The sequence below is a fragment of the Marmota monax genome, unplaced genomic scaffold (genome assembly GCF_021218885.2).
Source record: "Marmota monax isolate L192 unplaced genomic scaffold, Marmota_monax_Labrador192_F-V1.1 WCK01_AAM20220418_F8-fsc00130, whole genome shotgun sequence".
NCBI classification, from domain to species: Eukaryota; Metazoa; Chordata; class Mammalia; order Rodentia; family Sciuridae; genus Marmota; species Marmota monax.
Window position 1 is genome coordinate 1,117,572 of NW_026693244.1, and position 17,545 is coordinate 1,135,116.

The 17,545-nt window shown below is 32.3% G+C and overlaps 1 protein-coding gene across 1 annotated transcript in view; it reads left to right on the forward strand.

Moving 5' to 3' along the window:
• Cwc27 (CWC27 spliceosome associated cyclophilin) overlaps positions 1–17,545 on the forward strand; it is a 245,486-nt gene that overhangs the window by 106,474 nt on the left and 121,467 nt on the right. Inside the window, exon 11 of the mRNA XM_046456179.2 lies at positions 11,936–12,036. Within this exon, the coding sequence (XP_046312135.1) occupies positions 11,936–12,036 (101 nt within the window). The remainder of the gene's footprint in view (positions 1–11,935; positions 12,037–17,545) is intronic.

The window sequence follows — 17,545 nt, forward strand, 5'->3', positions numbered from 1 at the left end:
TCCTAGCACCATTTGTTGAAGATATTGTCTTTTCTTCAATGTATGTTTTTGGTGCCTTTGTCTAATTTAAGATAATTGTAATTATGTGGGTTAGTCTCTGTGTCCTCTATTCTGTATCATTGGTCTACAAGTCTATTTTGGTGCCAATGCCATGCTGTTTTTGTTACTATTGCTCTGTAGTATAGTTTATGGTCTGGTATAGTGATGCCACCAGCTTCATTCCTCTTGCTAAGGATTGCTTTAGCTATTCTGGGTCTCTTATTTTTCCAGATGAATTTCATGACTGCTTTTTCTTTTTCTATGAGGGAATGTAATTGGGATTTTGATTGGAATTGCATTAAATCTATATAATGCTTTTGGTAGTATGGTTATTTTGATAATATTAATTCTGCCTATCCAAGAACAAAGGAGATCTTTCCATTTTCTAAGGTCTTCTTTAATTTCTTTCTTTAGTGTTCTGTAGTTTTCATTGTAGAGGTCTTTCACCTCTTTTGTTAGGTTGATTCCCCTGAGTTCTTTATTTTAATGCATATTCTGTTTATATAGATTTCATCACCATAAACTCTGCAAAAAGGCCTCACAGAGCTTTATACTCTATCTTCCTCTGTATTTGATATTGTGTGTCCAGTCTGTATAACTGAATGATAACTTGGCTAGATATGATATTCTTGTATCCCTTTTCTTTTCCCTCATTAAATTGTATACATTTTTCCCCTTGTCTTCTTGCACTATCTATGTAAAAGCCTGAAGTCAGTCTGCTTCCTCCATCCTTTGCCCATACTAACTTGTTTTTACTGCCTGATTATTTAAATGTTTCACTCCTTATCCTTAAAAGTTATTAATTTAATCAAGACACCTTCGTTATCAGTCATCTTGTATCATCTTTTTTTATGATTAAATAACACCTTTTGTATATACAGATTGTTTCTTTCCATAAATTGTATATCTTTGAATTATTTTTCCTCTACCATTGTTTTGTCTTTTTTTTTTTCCTAAAGAGAGAGCAGTGTCTCTTGATAGATATTTGAGGAGAGAATAATTGATTGTGTTTCATCTGACTACTTCATCTAATGGCCCATTATCTCATTTAAGCTCATGATATTATTCCCATTTTAGCACTTCTAGGTATTTGATCACAAGAGTTTTTATGTTATCTAGTATGCTGTCTTACTGGAAAGGGAAGTCTTGTTTGTTTTTCATGTTGAATTAATATCATTTGTAGAGTTGGATTGTAGAATGGACACAGGGCTAAAGACTGAATTTCTTCCACAGCAGATTTACTTCACTTCTGTAAAATATTTGCTAAGTTCTTGTTATGAAATAACATGTTTGATTCTGAAACTTTTACTTAGTGTTTAGACAGTATAGCAGTATTACCCAGTGTTAATCATGGACATTTATTTTTGTTTATGTGTTTGTTTGTTTTTAGCAGGATTTACATTTATTTAGTCTGTTTTAAAAAAAATCTTAAGATTTGGAAGCAATCTTACAAAGATTAATGACATTCTATATCAGATATCTCATATTTTTATTTAAAAATACATGCAATGTTTTATAGAAAATAAATAAGATTATAAGCCTAAAGCCACAAATGGACTTAGATTCCCTTGTCTTCTTCCTACTTTGCAGTATTCTTAATGCCAGAGATTTTTATTTCTAAGTATTGATGTAGCATATTATAAAGGGCACAAAGAACATATATCTCTGAGATTAAATTTTATTTTCTGATGATGCCTTTCAGAATTACTTAGACTAAAATAATATAAGTTCTCTGTTAGCCTTCCTCATAAAATTTTTAAGTATATATATATACACGTCTTTATTTGCTTTCTTATTTCTTACCTTTCAACTAGGTTATACAGAAAGTAAATAAGCAATTCAGGTCTAAGTTTTTAGTGGCCAGAATTTGGATAGAAGAAATTTGTAATTTTTAATTTGTGTTACATTTTTTTACTGTTATAGCAAATGATATTTTGTCCAAGCAGTATATCAAACTCAAAAACTTATCAGTAAGCTTTGAAAATCTTTGTATCCATGAAAAAAAAAATGGAAAGATTTGTCTTGTTACTCACTTTGACTAAGTTCTCATTTTATCAGTAATTTATTATTTAGATTCTTTAAATAGTAAGAGTACCACTAGTGTTGGTGATGGAGGTGAGAACAATAACAGTAATAACACAAGCAGATTTCTATTGAGTACATATTCTGGACTGAGCATCATGTTAAGTATGGTAACTGCTACAGAATCATCTTTGTTTCTTACAAAAACCTACCATTATTCTTGTTTAAAGATGAGGAAACTGAGGCTTCCATTGGCTTACTTAGTTGTCCAATACCATACTACTTGTAATAAGGGTAACAGAGCTTTGAACCCACACAATGGGGTTTCCCGGGTTTCATTTTGTTAGATACTTGCTGAATAAATGTATTTTTTTTTTCAGAATTCATCTGTAACTACAGTATATTATGGTATTTTTTGCAATGTAAATCTATGTCTCTGTTCCAACTGATGATACCATAATCCTAAAAATTATCCCATACATCTATAGTTAGTACTTATGATGGGATTTTATTGTGGTCATTTTATGATTTCATCAACAGCCAAGCTGTTGTATCATTACAAACATATTTGATAGCTTTGTGATTAAAACAGCAGACTAACAACCATGAAGGGTGTACTGTTTGGTTTTTAATCATTTCCATGTGTTGTGAATTCTTATCAGATGTAGGGAAATAGCATGATTAAGCTAACTACAAGTGGTACATCCATGGTCCAAGAAACAGTGATCTGTAATGGACATGTGTTTAGCCATCAGCTTGTTTAACAAAGCAAATTTATTTATCATCTTATGTAAGAAGCTTATACATATTTCATTTGATTTTTGTAGATTAAAGATCTCTGCAAAGGTTTGTCCAACACTCATGTAATCTTGATAATCTTTGCCAAGTTTTTAAAAAATGTAACTGTTAGTTCACCTCCCTTGTAGTAAGATAATATTTCTCATGAAAGAAAAAGGAACAGACATATAGATATATAACTTAAAATTTTTCTAAGTCACATTTATGGAAACTAGAGAAAATTATCTGGGAATAAATAAAAACTGACTGAAAATTTATCAGTGATATGAGCTGCCATTTTTTTTTTAATTTTTTTTGTGCTGAGGATCAAACCCAGGGACTCACACATGCAAGTCAAGCACTCTTACTGCTGAGCCATACCCCCAGCCCAAGATTGCCATTTTAAATCCTCAGTCTCAAGTTCAGATGCTGCAGGATTAAAGAAAAATTGCAGGGAACTCTTAGATTGTTGGTAGGATTGTAAATTATACTACCACTATGGAAATTCCAGTGGAGGTTCCTCAAAAGACTAGGCATGAAACCACCATATATGATCCAGATATAACACTCCTTGATATCTGTCTTAAAGAATTAAAATCATCATACCAGTGATACCCATGTTTATAGCATCACAATTCACAATAGCCAAACTGTGGAACCAGCCTAAGTGTCCATCAACAGATGAATGGATAAAGAAATTGTAGTATATATACACAGTGAAGTCTTATTCAACCATAAAAATTGTCATTTGCAAGAAAATGGATGGAACTAGATTATGTTAAATGAAATAAGTCAAACTCATAAGGTCAAGGGTCATATACTTGCTCTCATATGTGGAAGCTAGAGAGGCAAATGGAAAAGAAAGGTAGCAGCAGGGAGAGGGTCTCATAAAAATCAAAGGAAGATTAGTAGAGGAAAGGGACCAGGAGGTGGAAGGCAGGCAGACTGTAGGGAGAGAGCTGGGGAGTAATATTGGCTGAATTATATTGTTACATTGTGTGCATGTATGCATATGTAACAACATATGATTATGTACATTATCATACAACTATGATGTACCAATTAAAAATGCGGGAAAAAAGAATTTCAGGACTTTAAAAAACTAATAAATGATTCAAATAGTCTGATAAAAATGAAATTATAATAACTTACTACAATTTTAAATTTTTCTTGTGTAGTTATTTATTCATGGTGTCTTCTGTTATATCAAAAATATTAGTTTAAAAGTAAAGTGGAGCTGGGCATGTAGCTCAGTGCTTGCCTAGCCATGTGTGAGGCCCTGGGTTTAATCCCCAGAACTGAAAAAAAAAAAAAAAACCACGGGCGGCGGCTCTCAGGATTATACAAAATTACATACAAGAGGAAGTGAGGGGAAAGGGAAAAAATAATACGGGGGGAGAAATGAATGACAGTAGAGGGGGTAGAGAGAGAAGAGGGAGGGGAGGGGAGGGGAGGGGGGATAGTAGAGGATAGGAAAGGCAGCAGAATACAACAGACACTAGTATGGCAATATGTAAATCAATGGATGTGTAACTGATGTGATTCTGCAATCTGTATACGGGGTAAAAATGGGAGTTCATAACCCACTTGAATCAAAGTGTGAAATATGATATGTCAAGAACTATGTAATGTTTTGAACAACCAACAATAAAAATTAAAAAAAAAATGATAAAAGTGAGAGGTACAAATCTAGACATACTTTTCATTAGTGGGTAGTTAGTTAAGTTGGAAACCAAATAAAAAATTAGGATGTCTATATCATATTTATATTTCCATTATTGACTTGGGTATTTTGAAATACCTCTTACTATCTCTATTCTTGATCTTCTTTTTATCTACAATGTATGTGAAAATATTGGCATCTCACTATTTCCTTAGATGTGAAAACTAAGAGGAGATTGTTTTAATTCATAATGTGCTTTAATATCCTAAATCCAAAGAAAAGAAATAAAATCATCTGGGTAGTATAGTAACTCTTAGACTTATATAATAGTTTTGGTCGTGCATTTCAGAACTATTAATGTATATCTAACTCACATTCTTCTTATATGATAATAAAACTGAGGTAAAGAAAGAAAATTGATTGCTTTCTTGGGGCTATATAATGATGTTGGGCCTAAATCTGATAACCAAGCTCTCCTCCACTTGTTTTGTCTAATATTTTAGAATGTTAAGAATGGACGTTAGTTTTTCCAGGAGTGGTGGCACAGGCTGAGGCAGGATGATTACAAATTAAAACCAACCTCAGCAACTTACCTAGGCCGTAAGCAACATAGCAAGACCTTGCCTCAAAATAAAAAATAAAAATGGCTGAGGATGTGGCTCAGTGTTTAAGTGCCCCTGGGTTTAATCCCTGGTACCAAAAAACAAAGAATAGACATTTAAAAGGAAAAAAAGAAATCAGTGACATTAGAGTAAATTTCATTAGTGTAGTAATTAGTATCATTTAAGTTTTAAAATTTTTAGTTCTTTAAACTGCTGATGCAATTTAACAGTTGTGAGTTAATTGTAGTATATTTGGATTATAAAAATAACTCGCTTCTAAGCCCCTGGTAAGATGCTTAATCAGAGTAATCCGTAACCTTTGTATCAGTAGTATTATGATACATATGTTGGATAGAACCACAGTTTGTGGATGAGAAAACCTTCCCCATTGCTATGCCCAAGTACCACTTTCTCCATGAAGCCCAAAAGATAAAGAAGACTTTAGTAGGAAAATAGGGATAAAACACTATTTTAAGTCACATAAATGGCTTGAACAAAAGGGTATGTGTGTCCAAGCTCAAAGTTTGCCAAGGTGATTACGACTAGTATGATTTGACTGAAATTGAAAGTAACCATAGAGGATATATGGGAGATATATATGAAAAAAAAATTTCAAAGCCAGCTTAAGAGAAGGACTTAAATACTTGAGAAAGAAAATTAGTGAATACTTTAGTGGGATTTACGAATCTGTGAAGCTCAGGGGAGAACAGTCATAGGATTTAGCATATGTGTTACAAAATGAATGAAAGAAAGGTCAGACCAATGGCATATAGACCTAGTAAGTAGGAGGTTGTTGCAGGAGTGAAGCCAAACCAGATGGCTATCACTGATGACAGAAAGGAAGAGACTAAAGGAAAAAGGAAGGATATAGTAAGTAAGGAAGTGATACTAGAAGGTGGGTATGATGATAGACATTATGGTGGCTTTATCAGAAATAAGATAAAGGAATAAGATGATTTTTTTGAGGATGCAATGTGATCAATCTGACTTTAAACATGATAATTTTGATGCATTTGTGTAGAATGTTTAATGGAGGTATTGATCTGGCAGTTAGAAATGTAACTTTAAGCTTGAAAAGAAATGTATTAAGAGAATCAGGCTGTTTGATTTTGTATACTGGTTGCGTTAAGATAGAGGACATTGAAATCCTCAGTGTGGATGAAATTCATAAGGAAGGAAGAGGGGAATGAGGGTTGTGACTGGACTACTGAGAAGCAGATAAGGTAAAAGAGTAAAGCTAGTGTAAACAGAAGGAATATCAAAGAGGTGAGAAGAAATCTGGCATGACACTGTCTGAGACAACAGAGAAACTGAAAGAAGTAAAGTAGTCAACAGGGTCACATTCTTCTGAAGGGCTGTTAAGTCTAAAGGTAAACCATTGGAATTAGTGATTAAGAGAACATAAGTTACTTCTGAGAGAGCAATTTAAGAAGTGTATGAATTACTCGTAAGGCAACTAAAATGGATGAATAGTAAAGTGAAGATAATAAGAGCAGTTGAGAAATTTGCTGTAAAAATAATTTTCAGCTTAAGGGTATAAAAATATTGAAAAGAAATATTTTGACTGTTTGCATTTAAACTTTACCACAGGTATTCTTCCAAGTTCTGTTTTTAATTACTAGTTACTCCTCCACCTTTAAATTATTTTACTCTATAGCTAAATACCTTTTAGCATGCACCCTGTGTTTTTGCACTTTTCTGTCTAGATTTAGGCATGCTGCTTGGATTCATTTTTACACTGACTTCACAAGGATAATTCCTTTCCATCTTTCAGGGTCCAGTTCAGATGCCTTCTTTGTGAAGCCATTGCTTGTTTAACTTGCAGTAATCTTTCCTTCATTTAATTTAAAATTGCTTCAGTTATTTCTTTTTCATGGTAGTTAGCACTCTTTATTATGTACTGTTTTTGTTATGTACATGGTTTATGACCTTTGTTGGTATTAAAGTTTCTTTTGAAAGTTTACCCAGGTGTTTGTAGCCTCATGAAAAAAATATAGACTTAGGATTCAGAGTGTTTAGAGTGTCATCTTCAGTTTTTAGCTCTATTACTTACAGAGTATGTGACTTCAGTCAAGGTATTTATTTAATGCCCATAAACGTAAGCCTTCTTGTAAAATGCCTATATCACAGATTATCAAGAAGATTAAGTGGGAATTGAGAGCTTTAAAGAACAAATGAATTTAGGTTCTTTAACTTCAACTTGATTTCTGTGCCTGTACCAAGAATGGTACCATTTAAATATTAGAAATTTTTGAATGAATTAGTAATTTATTTGCCATTACTAAATATATAAAGGCTACTGTAATTTTTAGGCTATTAGTACTTTGTTAGGATGAATTTTTTAAATGGAATTTTTTTCAATTAGGACAGGAGATATTATAGATTTACCAGATTTATATATATTATATATATTATGTTATAGAAATATACACATAACATAAAAAATATATATAATATAATGCAGAATTTCCTGGTGGTTAACAGTGATATATATGAACAATATTAACATTCAAATGAATTCAAATTAGAAACATACCTATTAAGAAAAAATTAATTAACTGAGAGTTAATAGCAATTTATTAAAGCCATTTATTTTATCATTCAAGTAGAACTAGGCTTTGAGGGGGCCAAGAAGATGCTTTCTGAACTCTAAAGCAAGCCCTTGATGTGGCAGTACCATGCCATATATTTCAAACTTATATTTTTCACACTCATTTTAACAGATTTAAATATATTCTAGTGCCAACTGATAGGATTATTCCAGAGGATATAAGATTGGCACCTTAAAATTAAACTCTGATCTAAAGAGTAGTTTAAAAAGTTATGCTTCATCCCAAGAATTATGGATTCCACAAGTATTAACAAATGGTGATGTTTGAATAGTCTGAAAGATTTTGACAACATTGCAAATCCTCAATCACTTGAAAAATTTAACACAATGAAACAAGTTTTAATAATATGTGTAGACTTACCCTTTCTTTCTCAATTTGTCTTTTTTGAGCCTTTATTCATCATTGTTCACTTTGTATTAGATTATACACTTCAATAGTATGTCTAGTATGACTATTTAAGGATAAAGTTTTAGAAGCAAGCATTATGCATTCAGTGCCCTTTTAAAATTATGAACAGAGCTGAGATCCATATATAGTAAAGGTAGCAATTATGTGTAATAATAACATAATTAAGAAATATTCCTAAATAGCAAATAGACCATAATAGTAGTGTTATTATAAACATATGACCTAAATAATGATAGCTACATTTGTTGAACCTGTATTGTGCTTGATATTTTACATCTTTCCCCTGTTATATAGTTGAAGAACTGAATCTGAGAAGTTAAGTACTGTTCTCACATCATTCAACTAATAAGTAATGGAGTTAGCTTCTAAGTCAGGACTTTTTTGAATTCAAATTATCTCTTTTAATAATTGTGTTTTACAACCGTGTCTCTACAATAATATCTTCCATGGTATACACTTTCTTTGCCTCATCATTTGAAATTATTCTCTCATCTGCTTCATTTTGCCTAGTAAAGTAGCATTTCCTCTTCAACTTGCAAAGTCACCTTAAAGAGCTTAGTCTTCAGAAACATCATCTAAATTACTGAATGACTTACCAAATTAAAAAATATGCAAACTAGCATAATAAATGGTAGGGAGATTCAGTGGATGGAGCAAATATGTGGTTGCTGTTCCCTATGTAGGTTCTATACTATTCCATTAGAGCTCATGCTGACTAAAGAAGAGATTTCTAAAATTGTATTCATATAACTTCAAGAAAGAGGAAGTAACTGCACTTGTCTGAGACATACATAAGGAGAGACTAAACTTGGCAAGAAGAATTGTTATACGTGAGTGAGATTGGAAAATATACTTCAACACTGATTCAGTGAAAGGGAAAGGAAACAGAGGTTTAAAATCTGTTCATTAGAAGGATAGTGGTTCTATGATCAAATAGATTCATTTTAGAAGAAGGAATAGATTTGGGTAAGAAGGAAATAACTTAAGGTTTGAAAATAAAGTATTTGTAATAATGTCAAGACATCTGCATGTTGTCCATCTAGATCAGAGTCCTTGAACTGTAGCTAGTTGAAATTGAGATGTGCTATAAGTGTAACATAAACACCAGATTTTGAAGACAATGCTGTCACATTGATTTTTTTTTTTTTTGTATTGGTTGCATGTCCAGGTAATACTTTTGAAATAATTTAAGCTTTTCTTTTTGCTTTATCAAAGTGTATTGCTTGGAAACTTTAAAATGCTTTATGTTTTACCATATGTTTTACCTTGACAACATTGCAAATCCTCAATCACTTGAAAAATTTAACACAATGAAACAAGTTTTAATAATATGTGTAGACTTAACCTTTCTTGGATAACACTCACCTACATAGATGTTTGTTACAAAATTTAGAAATACAGAATCAAAATTCAGGCAAAACCTCTAGGTTTGGGAACAACTTATATAGGAATGATGTTTGATGAATGCCGAGTACAGGGTATGGAGATGAGAAAAATGCCAATAATTGTAAGACAGGAGGAGAAAGAATAACCAGGAGAAGAATTGGAAAACCAAGAGTCCAAAGTGATATAAAAGTCTCATTAGGATAGAATTTCAGGAAGGAAAGAGTATTTAATATCATTGAATGATAGACCAACGAGGAAGAGAGAACTGTGAAAAGGCCATTGAATTTGGTTTATATAGGAACAGTTTCAGTAGAGTATTAAGAGGGATAGATTGCAAGAGATTATGAAGTAGACTGTGTATGCAAACTATTCTTTCAGAAATGGAGTCCATTTGTGGAGATGATAATCATTTGATTCAGGCAGAGTCCAGAGAAATTTGAGCATGTTTATTTGCTGAATAAAAGGATCAGTGAAGTAGTAGTGCTTAAAATTGTAAAAGGGACACTATAAAGTCTATAGTAAAGTGCTAAGCAATGGGTCCCAAACCTGAGTGTATAAGGGAATCATCAGTAAAAGTTGTCACAGGGCAAATCCCCAGACAACATCTCACATCTAAAGTTACCCTGTTCTTTGGAGGTTTGTCTCCTGGAACAGATCCCTTGAGGGGGAACAACATGAAACCATATTCACAATTTCTTTTAGATGATTGTGATGTATCTGCAAAGGTCAAACAAGTCAAGAAAATTAAAGGAGCTGATGAGGAGGACATTAGTGAAATGAATGACCATACCATCCACAATAGGTACAAAGCCAATAAGGATTACAGTGAGGCTGATGGAGCATGAATAACAATTAAGGAATTGGCTTTCATTATTATGAGTGAGTGTAAGTTCAGTAGTAATGAAAGACTGAAAAAATAAAGAGGTAATGGATTTTGATCAGAGAGCGTTGTTTCAGATTTCAGGGTCTTGAAGTCTAAGCAGACACAAAATGTGATTGTGTTTTTCTCATGTGGAAAACAGTTAGAAAGAACTGTTAGGCACATTATAAAGCTTATCAATTTGGTAAATGTAATATAGGATAGTGAATGGTAAAAAGATATATGAGATTTAGGATAGGTAGGAAGCACTAATGGTTGTATATAAGTGTGGAATGATCTTTAAGATTCAATTAAACCTTGGCTTGGAGAGCATTAGAGAACATTTCCAAAGTGGGCTGACTGCTTGAGCTTACAAGCTTCTCTGAGTATCCTTCATCCAGTCTAGTTTTTATTGACAATAGAGTGGATGCTTGACATTCAAAGACACAACACATATAACTTGACTATTCACAAGGGATCCTTTGGGTTTATATTAGTCATCTTTTTTTGTTACTATATAACAAAATATCTGAAGCAGACTTTTTTTAAAAATGAGATTTATTTTACATTCAGTTTTGGCTGCTACAAGTATAAACAACATAGAAGTCTCTGGAATGGATCCCCACCTTAGCTGTGTCACCTCATAGCAGATGGCAATGGTGATGACACCTGTGAAAGATTATATCTTGAAACAGGAAGCCAGAGAGAGACTAGGGTACCACAGTACCTGCATTTGATCTAAAGACCTCCCACTAGGCACCATCTTTAAAGATTTTATCACCTCCCAATCCCCCCTCCCCCGACCAAATGTCCAACACATGAATACGGGGGTGGCACACTTAAACTATATCCAAATCATAGCAAGGTTTATACATGAGTAGTTAATAATTTCCTCCAAGAAATGGATTTTGTTCTCATATATGTCATCAACACATGTCTCAGTTTGCCTTTAACACCTGAAAGCAGTACATTAATCATCAGAGTACTTTGGTGCATAGTACATTTCACAAAAGAGGAAATTATATGCCAAATTATGGTATTAAGTGAGTTACAAATTTGAGTTTGAATATGCAAATGAGTTTTTGAAGTTTTAAGCAGTGGACCTAGCATGTAATAATTGCTTAATAAATGATAATTAGTGGTGCCAATTCAGGAATTCAACAAATTTGAAGCCAAATTGTTTTGTATAAATACAGGTTTAGTGAATATACTTACATTAAAATTTTTGTTTTGACTTCGAATCACCATGAAATATTAATTGAAACTAGAATATTTAATCCTTGTGAATTAAGAAGGTATTGGGTCATTTATTACTTACCTTCTTGTGTTTGATATACTTGAAAAGAGAAATATTTTGTAGTAACTCAAAAAGGTTTTGGTGAAAAATTACAACTTTAAAAATATCATTTTAGTGTGTTTCTGTACAACAATATGTATATAGAAACAAAATGAGTGAATTATATTATTCCCTTTTTCGTAGACTTAGTACACCTAAAAACCTATATTTCTGTTTTTGCTAAACAATTTTTTGTCATCATACTCACATATAACTGTTTTTGCTTTATAGTGAAGAGCTCAGAAAAGAAGCAAGACAATTAAAGCGAGAACTCTTAGCAGCAAAACAAAAAAAAGTAGAAAATGCATCAAAAGCAGAGAAAAAAAATGAAGGTAAGGCCATTTATCAGGCTTATATTTTCTCTTGTAACTCCTCCCATTTTGCTTAACTTTTTCCTTCCTCTCTATTCTTCTGCCTTCCTCCTTTTCCTTCTTTCCTCCCTCCTTCTTGTGGTGGTGTTGTTTCCCAGATACATGCTTTGGACAGTTAGCTAATAAAATAAATTTCCACTGAGGACATTTTTCTGAGAAGTAAATTAAATGTAAACATGATATTAACTATTGCTCTTAAGTAGGCCTAATGAGAATTTGAGAGTACTTAAAATCAATCAAAACTTCCTGTTGCTATAGCATGTAACTGGAGTAAAAATGCACAGAAATGGGATGCTCATTTTTTAAATATCACATACTTTAAAAAAATTATAGAAAATTATTTGGGGCCAATGTTTAGGACTTGTATAAACATTGGTGTGTTGGTTTGAATAATATTAAATATGTTATTGCTTTTTGTTTTTACTTTTTCCTCATGTGTTAAGACAGGAAATCTAAACTATTGATAAAAATGATCAAAACACACTTGCTGTTTGTACAGATTGAATATGTTATGTGCTTCACTATGATTTTAATTAAACTAGAATAGCTTCCTAAAAAGTTATTTCCTTTCACTAAAAATCTTTAATTTCTTTTAAACTGTTTTACAATAAAGTATGTAATGTTCATTTTCCAAAATTGCAGCTTGAACACTCAAATCCGTTTTCTTCTTACAACAATAAATTACAATCGTAGATCATGATTGAAAGTTTTATTCATTTGCCTCTAATAATGTATACTGTTTGATGTGATAGATTTGCTTTGCATGTATTTCATCTGTATCCTCATACTTTTGGAAACCTTGAAGTCTTTTTATTATCTACTAGATTCTGTAGATAAATATAGTCTGTAGAGGCATATTAAAAATAGGATAAGGGCTAAAGATGTAACTCAGTGTAGAGCACTTGCCTAGTATGCACGAGGCCATGGGGTTCAATCCCCAGCACCACTAAAAAAAAAAAAAAAATACAGCATCTAGCCCTAAAGCATACATACTCTGATATAGAATAGCAGGTAACATTTGGCCAATATATTCTTATTGTTTTAAATAGCACAAGCAATACCATAAAACTGTTTGAAGTGCATAGGGCTTAGATTATTTGTACCATATCCCAGTGACCATTATAATAAAGGCAGGTACTTTTTGACAAATTGAAAGTCTCTGAAATATGTATTCAAATGAAACTAATTGCTAAAAAAATTAATTCACCCATAATGGCACAAATTATAAATGAAATTTAAGAGAATGGGTAAATTTATTTATGACTAGTTATAAGCAAAATATAACCCAGAACAGAAGTAAACTATATTGACAATATTAAGATTTGAAAAAAATACACTGAGAATTATTTTATTTTTAATTTTATACATAATTTTCCCAGGGACTTGCTTCTTATAATTAAAAGCATATTAAACTCATGAAAGTAATTCCATTCAACTAGAAAGAACTTTTTTGGGGGGGTACTGGGGGTTAAACTCAGGGGCACTGGACTACTGAGCTAAACCCCCAGCCCTATTTTGTATTTTATTTAGAGGCAGGGTCTCACTGAGTTACTTAGCACTTCGCCATTACTAGGGCTGGCTTTAAACTCACAATCTTCCTGTCTCAGTCTCCCGAGCTGCTGGGATTAGAGGTGAGCTCACTGTGCTCAGTTTAGAAAGAACTTTTACTAAGGAATTTTATTCATTTTTTTGAGCTAATAAATATGAGCACCCCCATGTCTCAAGAACTGTGCTGAACTAGGGCTATTAAGTTGGTAATAGATGGATAGTTCTTGCTTCTATTGTTCATGATCTTCTAGGAGTGAGAGAAATGCAGTAATTACTTTATTGATGCTGTATAGGTACAGACTATGTTACACATAATCAGTATATGTTCTTATCTGCCTTTGAGATACTGAATATAATTAGGTAAAGAAAGGTTTGAGTCTTAAATGACTCATTTCTTTAAACAAAGGGAAGCTTCTTTAAGAGCTTATTTTAGTCTACTAATATAAAAGTTAACCATGTTAAAATCATTTTTTTTTTCACACCAGGGATTGAACTCAGAGACATTCAACCACTGATCCACATCCCCAGCCCTATTTTGTATTTTTATTTAGAGACAGGGTCTCACTGTGTTGCTTAGTGGCTCACCATTGCTGAGGCTGACTTTGAACTCACAATCCTCCTATCTCAGTCTCCCCAACCACTGGGAAGGTGTGTAATCTTTTTATATACCACGATTAGATAGGAATTTATATAAGTAATTATTTTTCTGAGTTTAATTCTTCTCATATCATAGAGAAATACCTTGATTTGCCCTAATCTGGATGACAATTAAAATTACTTCTAAAAAAGTAGGTCCATGTAATTGCTACCATTTTGTTTTTCTAGTCTTGGAACTAGAATATTATTTACTAATTTTTCTTATTTTTTAAAATAATTTTAGACTTATCCAGAAATTGCAAAAATAATTCTGAGTTTCCACATAATTTTAATGTTAAGATGATAACCAAAGTGCCTAGGTCAACATCAAATAATTAATGTTGGCACAATACTGTTAGCTAACTATAGACCCTATTAGAATTTCACACCAATATTTTTTTTTGTGTTTTATGCTTTTGTCCAGAATTCCATATTGCATTTAGTGATCATTCTCTTTAGTGTTCACAAATCTGGGACTCTTCTTCAGTCTTATCTTTCATGACTTTGACACTTTGAAGACTCCTCGTTAGATCTTTTGTAGAATGTTTCTCAATTTGAGTTTTGATGATTTTTTTATGATTGGATTCAGGTATGCATTTTTAGCAAGATTGCTACAAAAATGGTTTGCTTCATCAGTTCGTTTTTCAGTAGTAACATGATGTCTACCATCTTATCACTGGTGACATTGCCTTGATCGCTTGGTTAGTGATATCTGCTGAGTTGTTACTTTGTACAATTACTCTTTCTATTTTTGAGATTTAGAAGAATGTGAGGGAAAAAACTTTTAGACTGTACAGTTATCCTCTTTTAAACCCTTCAAACTATTCCCCATTAATTTTAGCATTTCTTGGTAGATGATAGATCTTGTCTGCAGAAGATATTTATTGTGGTGTTCTAATGATGACATTTTATTTCCCTTATTCCTATTACTTTTACTACTTAGAATTTCATAATAAAAACTCTTTTTCATTATTTACTTATTTAATATGGGTTTGTATTTTATTCTGTATATTCAAATTGTGTTTAGATATTTGCAATTTTGGCCATCGGTAGCTCTTCCAAGGTATCTTCTGTCTTTTCAGCTTTCCACATACTTTGAGCACTTCCTTACTTTCTACCACAGGCTTATCATGAATTCTCCCTTTTTCAGACCTACCATAAACTACTTCTCCAAGGAACTCTGGTTCCTCTTATTTGAGTATTGTGTTTAGAAAAGAAGAGCTGGGGGACTGGGGCTGTAGCTCAGTGGTAGAGCACCTGCCTTGCACATGTGAGGCACTGGGTTTGATCCTCAGCACCACATAAAAATAAATTAAAATAAAGATATTGTGTTCATCTACAATAAAAGATATTAAAAAAAAGAAGAAGAAGAAGAGCTGGAAAGTAAGTGGGCCATTCTATTTTGATTCTGATGTTTTTAGAATATTATTAGAAGCCATATTATCACTATCTTGTTAGAAGGCTCTTTTAGAACTTACTTACGATGCACATTATAGATTACCTTTTTCTTGAAATCAAATTTCTTATAAACTTACTTTGATCTTTTAAAATTAGCAGGTATTGCTGCTATGATGATAGAAACTTGTTTATTATGAAAGATTTATGTATTTCAGTAAATACCATATTATATTGGAAAATCAAATGTTGCTTTGCAGTTTCTAAGTCTAGTAACACTTCTCTCCCTGTGGTTACAAGTGATATACCATGAGCCATCTCACAACATAACATTATAGAAACGAAGTAGAATTTTAAGCATCTTTTAATGTATCTCATAACTTAGCCTGTCTTCCCAGTCAGCAGATATTCCAAGGTTAGAACTACGTGAACTATGGGAACAGATCCAGAGGTTCTCATGTGTATATGTATAATAAGATTCTCACATGAAAGAAGTTGGAAAATGTTTTTTGACCTTGGCTTTCTAACTTCATGCATTGCTTGAGCTGAATACTCTCATGAATCCGTTCAGAAAAAGATTTCTTGATTGGGATATATGTCTACATATCTGGCTTTTATAAACCATTTTAGTTTATTCCAAGACTAAATTATCTAAGTATTCTGGCAATTCTTTATGCTTTGGTCTTTTGAACATTTTCTGCTATATCTAGTAATTTAATTTTAACAATAAACTTAGAAGCAGATAGTATATTTTAAATCCATTTGGAGTAGCAAATTAATATGTAATATAGACCTGACTTCTGTAAGAATTTCCACTTGATGTATGTGCTACCCATGCTAATACAGAGAGACTAAAAATACATTTCTTTTGGTATTTTTGATAGTTATTCTGATAGTAATGTGAGGTGCTTATTTTATGTAGCACTAATGGAATATTATAGCTTCTCCAAAATATAAGTAAGGAAATATTAAAATTCTTTATAGTTACTGGCAGTAAAATTATTTAAGCCTTGATGACTCAGTTTTTGTATCATAAATCCAGAGATAAAATGTCTTAGAATGTACCCCTTAGGCTTCTTGTGGAAAGTAAAACAATGAGAAACTTTTTAATAAATTGATGCTACTGTATAAAAATAATTTTAAATTTGTAAGAAGAAAAATATACCCATTTTTTTTCCTATCCAAATCCAAGAAATTGAAAATATTAATTTTCATGCTGTGTTAGTTGTAGTTACAGCCTGTAGTCAATATGGTCATATGTAAACATGACATAATTAAAATCTCAAAATAAACTTTGTGTTTTTATGTTTTTCAGAGTTACACTTCTATAATGACATTCTTTGTTAAAAGGAATATATATGTATAAATTTATGTGCATTCTTTAAGTAAAGCTCCCAGTCATATTATTTCCTGGGTTTTTTAATCCATCTGGCAAGTCTTAACACTTGCTGACTATTGCCACTTCATTTTAGAATAAAGTGTATTGTACTTGGATTAAAAGCACTTGGAACGAAATTTCTTATAAGAACAAAAAAGCCTTGTGTTCTAATGCCCATGCATTAAAATACCTAGTTTTGTCCTCTTGCCTGAATGGAGGCCTCCCATTGAGCCAGGTGGTCTGACAGATGTTATGCTTTCTTCAGGGATTCTCCCATCTTAGGAAATCACCTTTGATTAAGGGATTAATATTCCATTGGTTTTATAATCTCTACCCAGTTGCCCAGGCCAGATCCTTTGCCAGATTTGTAAAGACAATTAAGGACTTACATTCTAGTCATAGTTCTATTTTTAAGTCTATCCTGTCACTTTGGGGAAGCTACTGTAAAATCTGGACCCATCTGTTTTTCCATTTATCAATTTAAAATAAATAAGATCTTTGATTCCTTGAGTC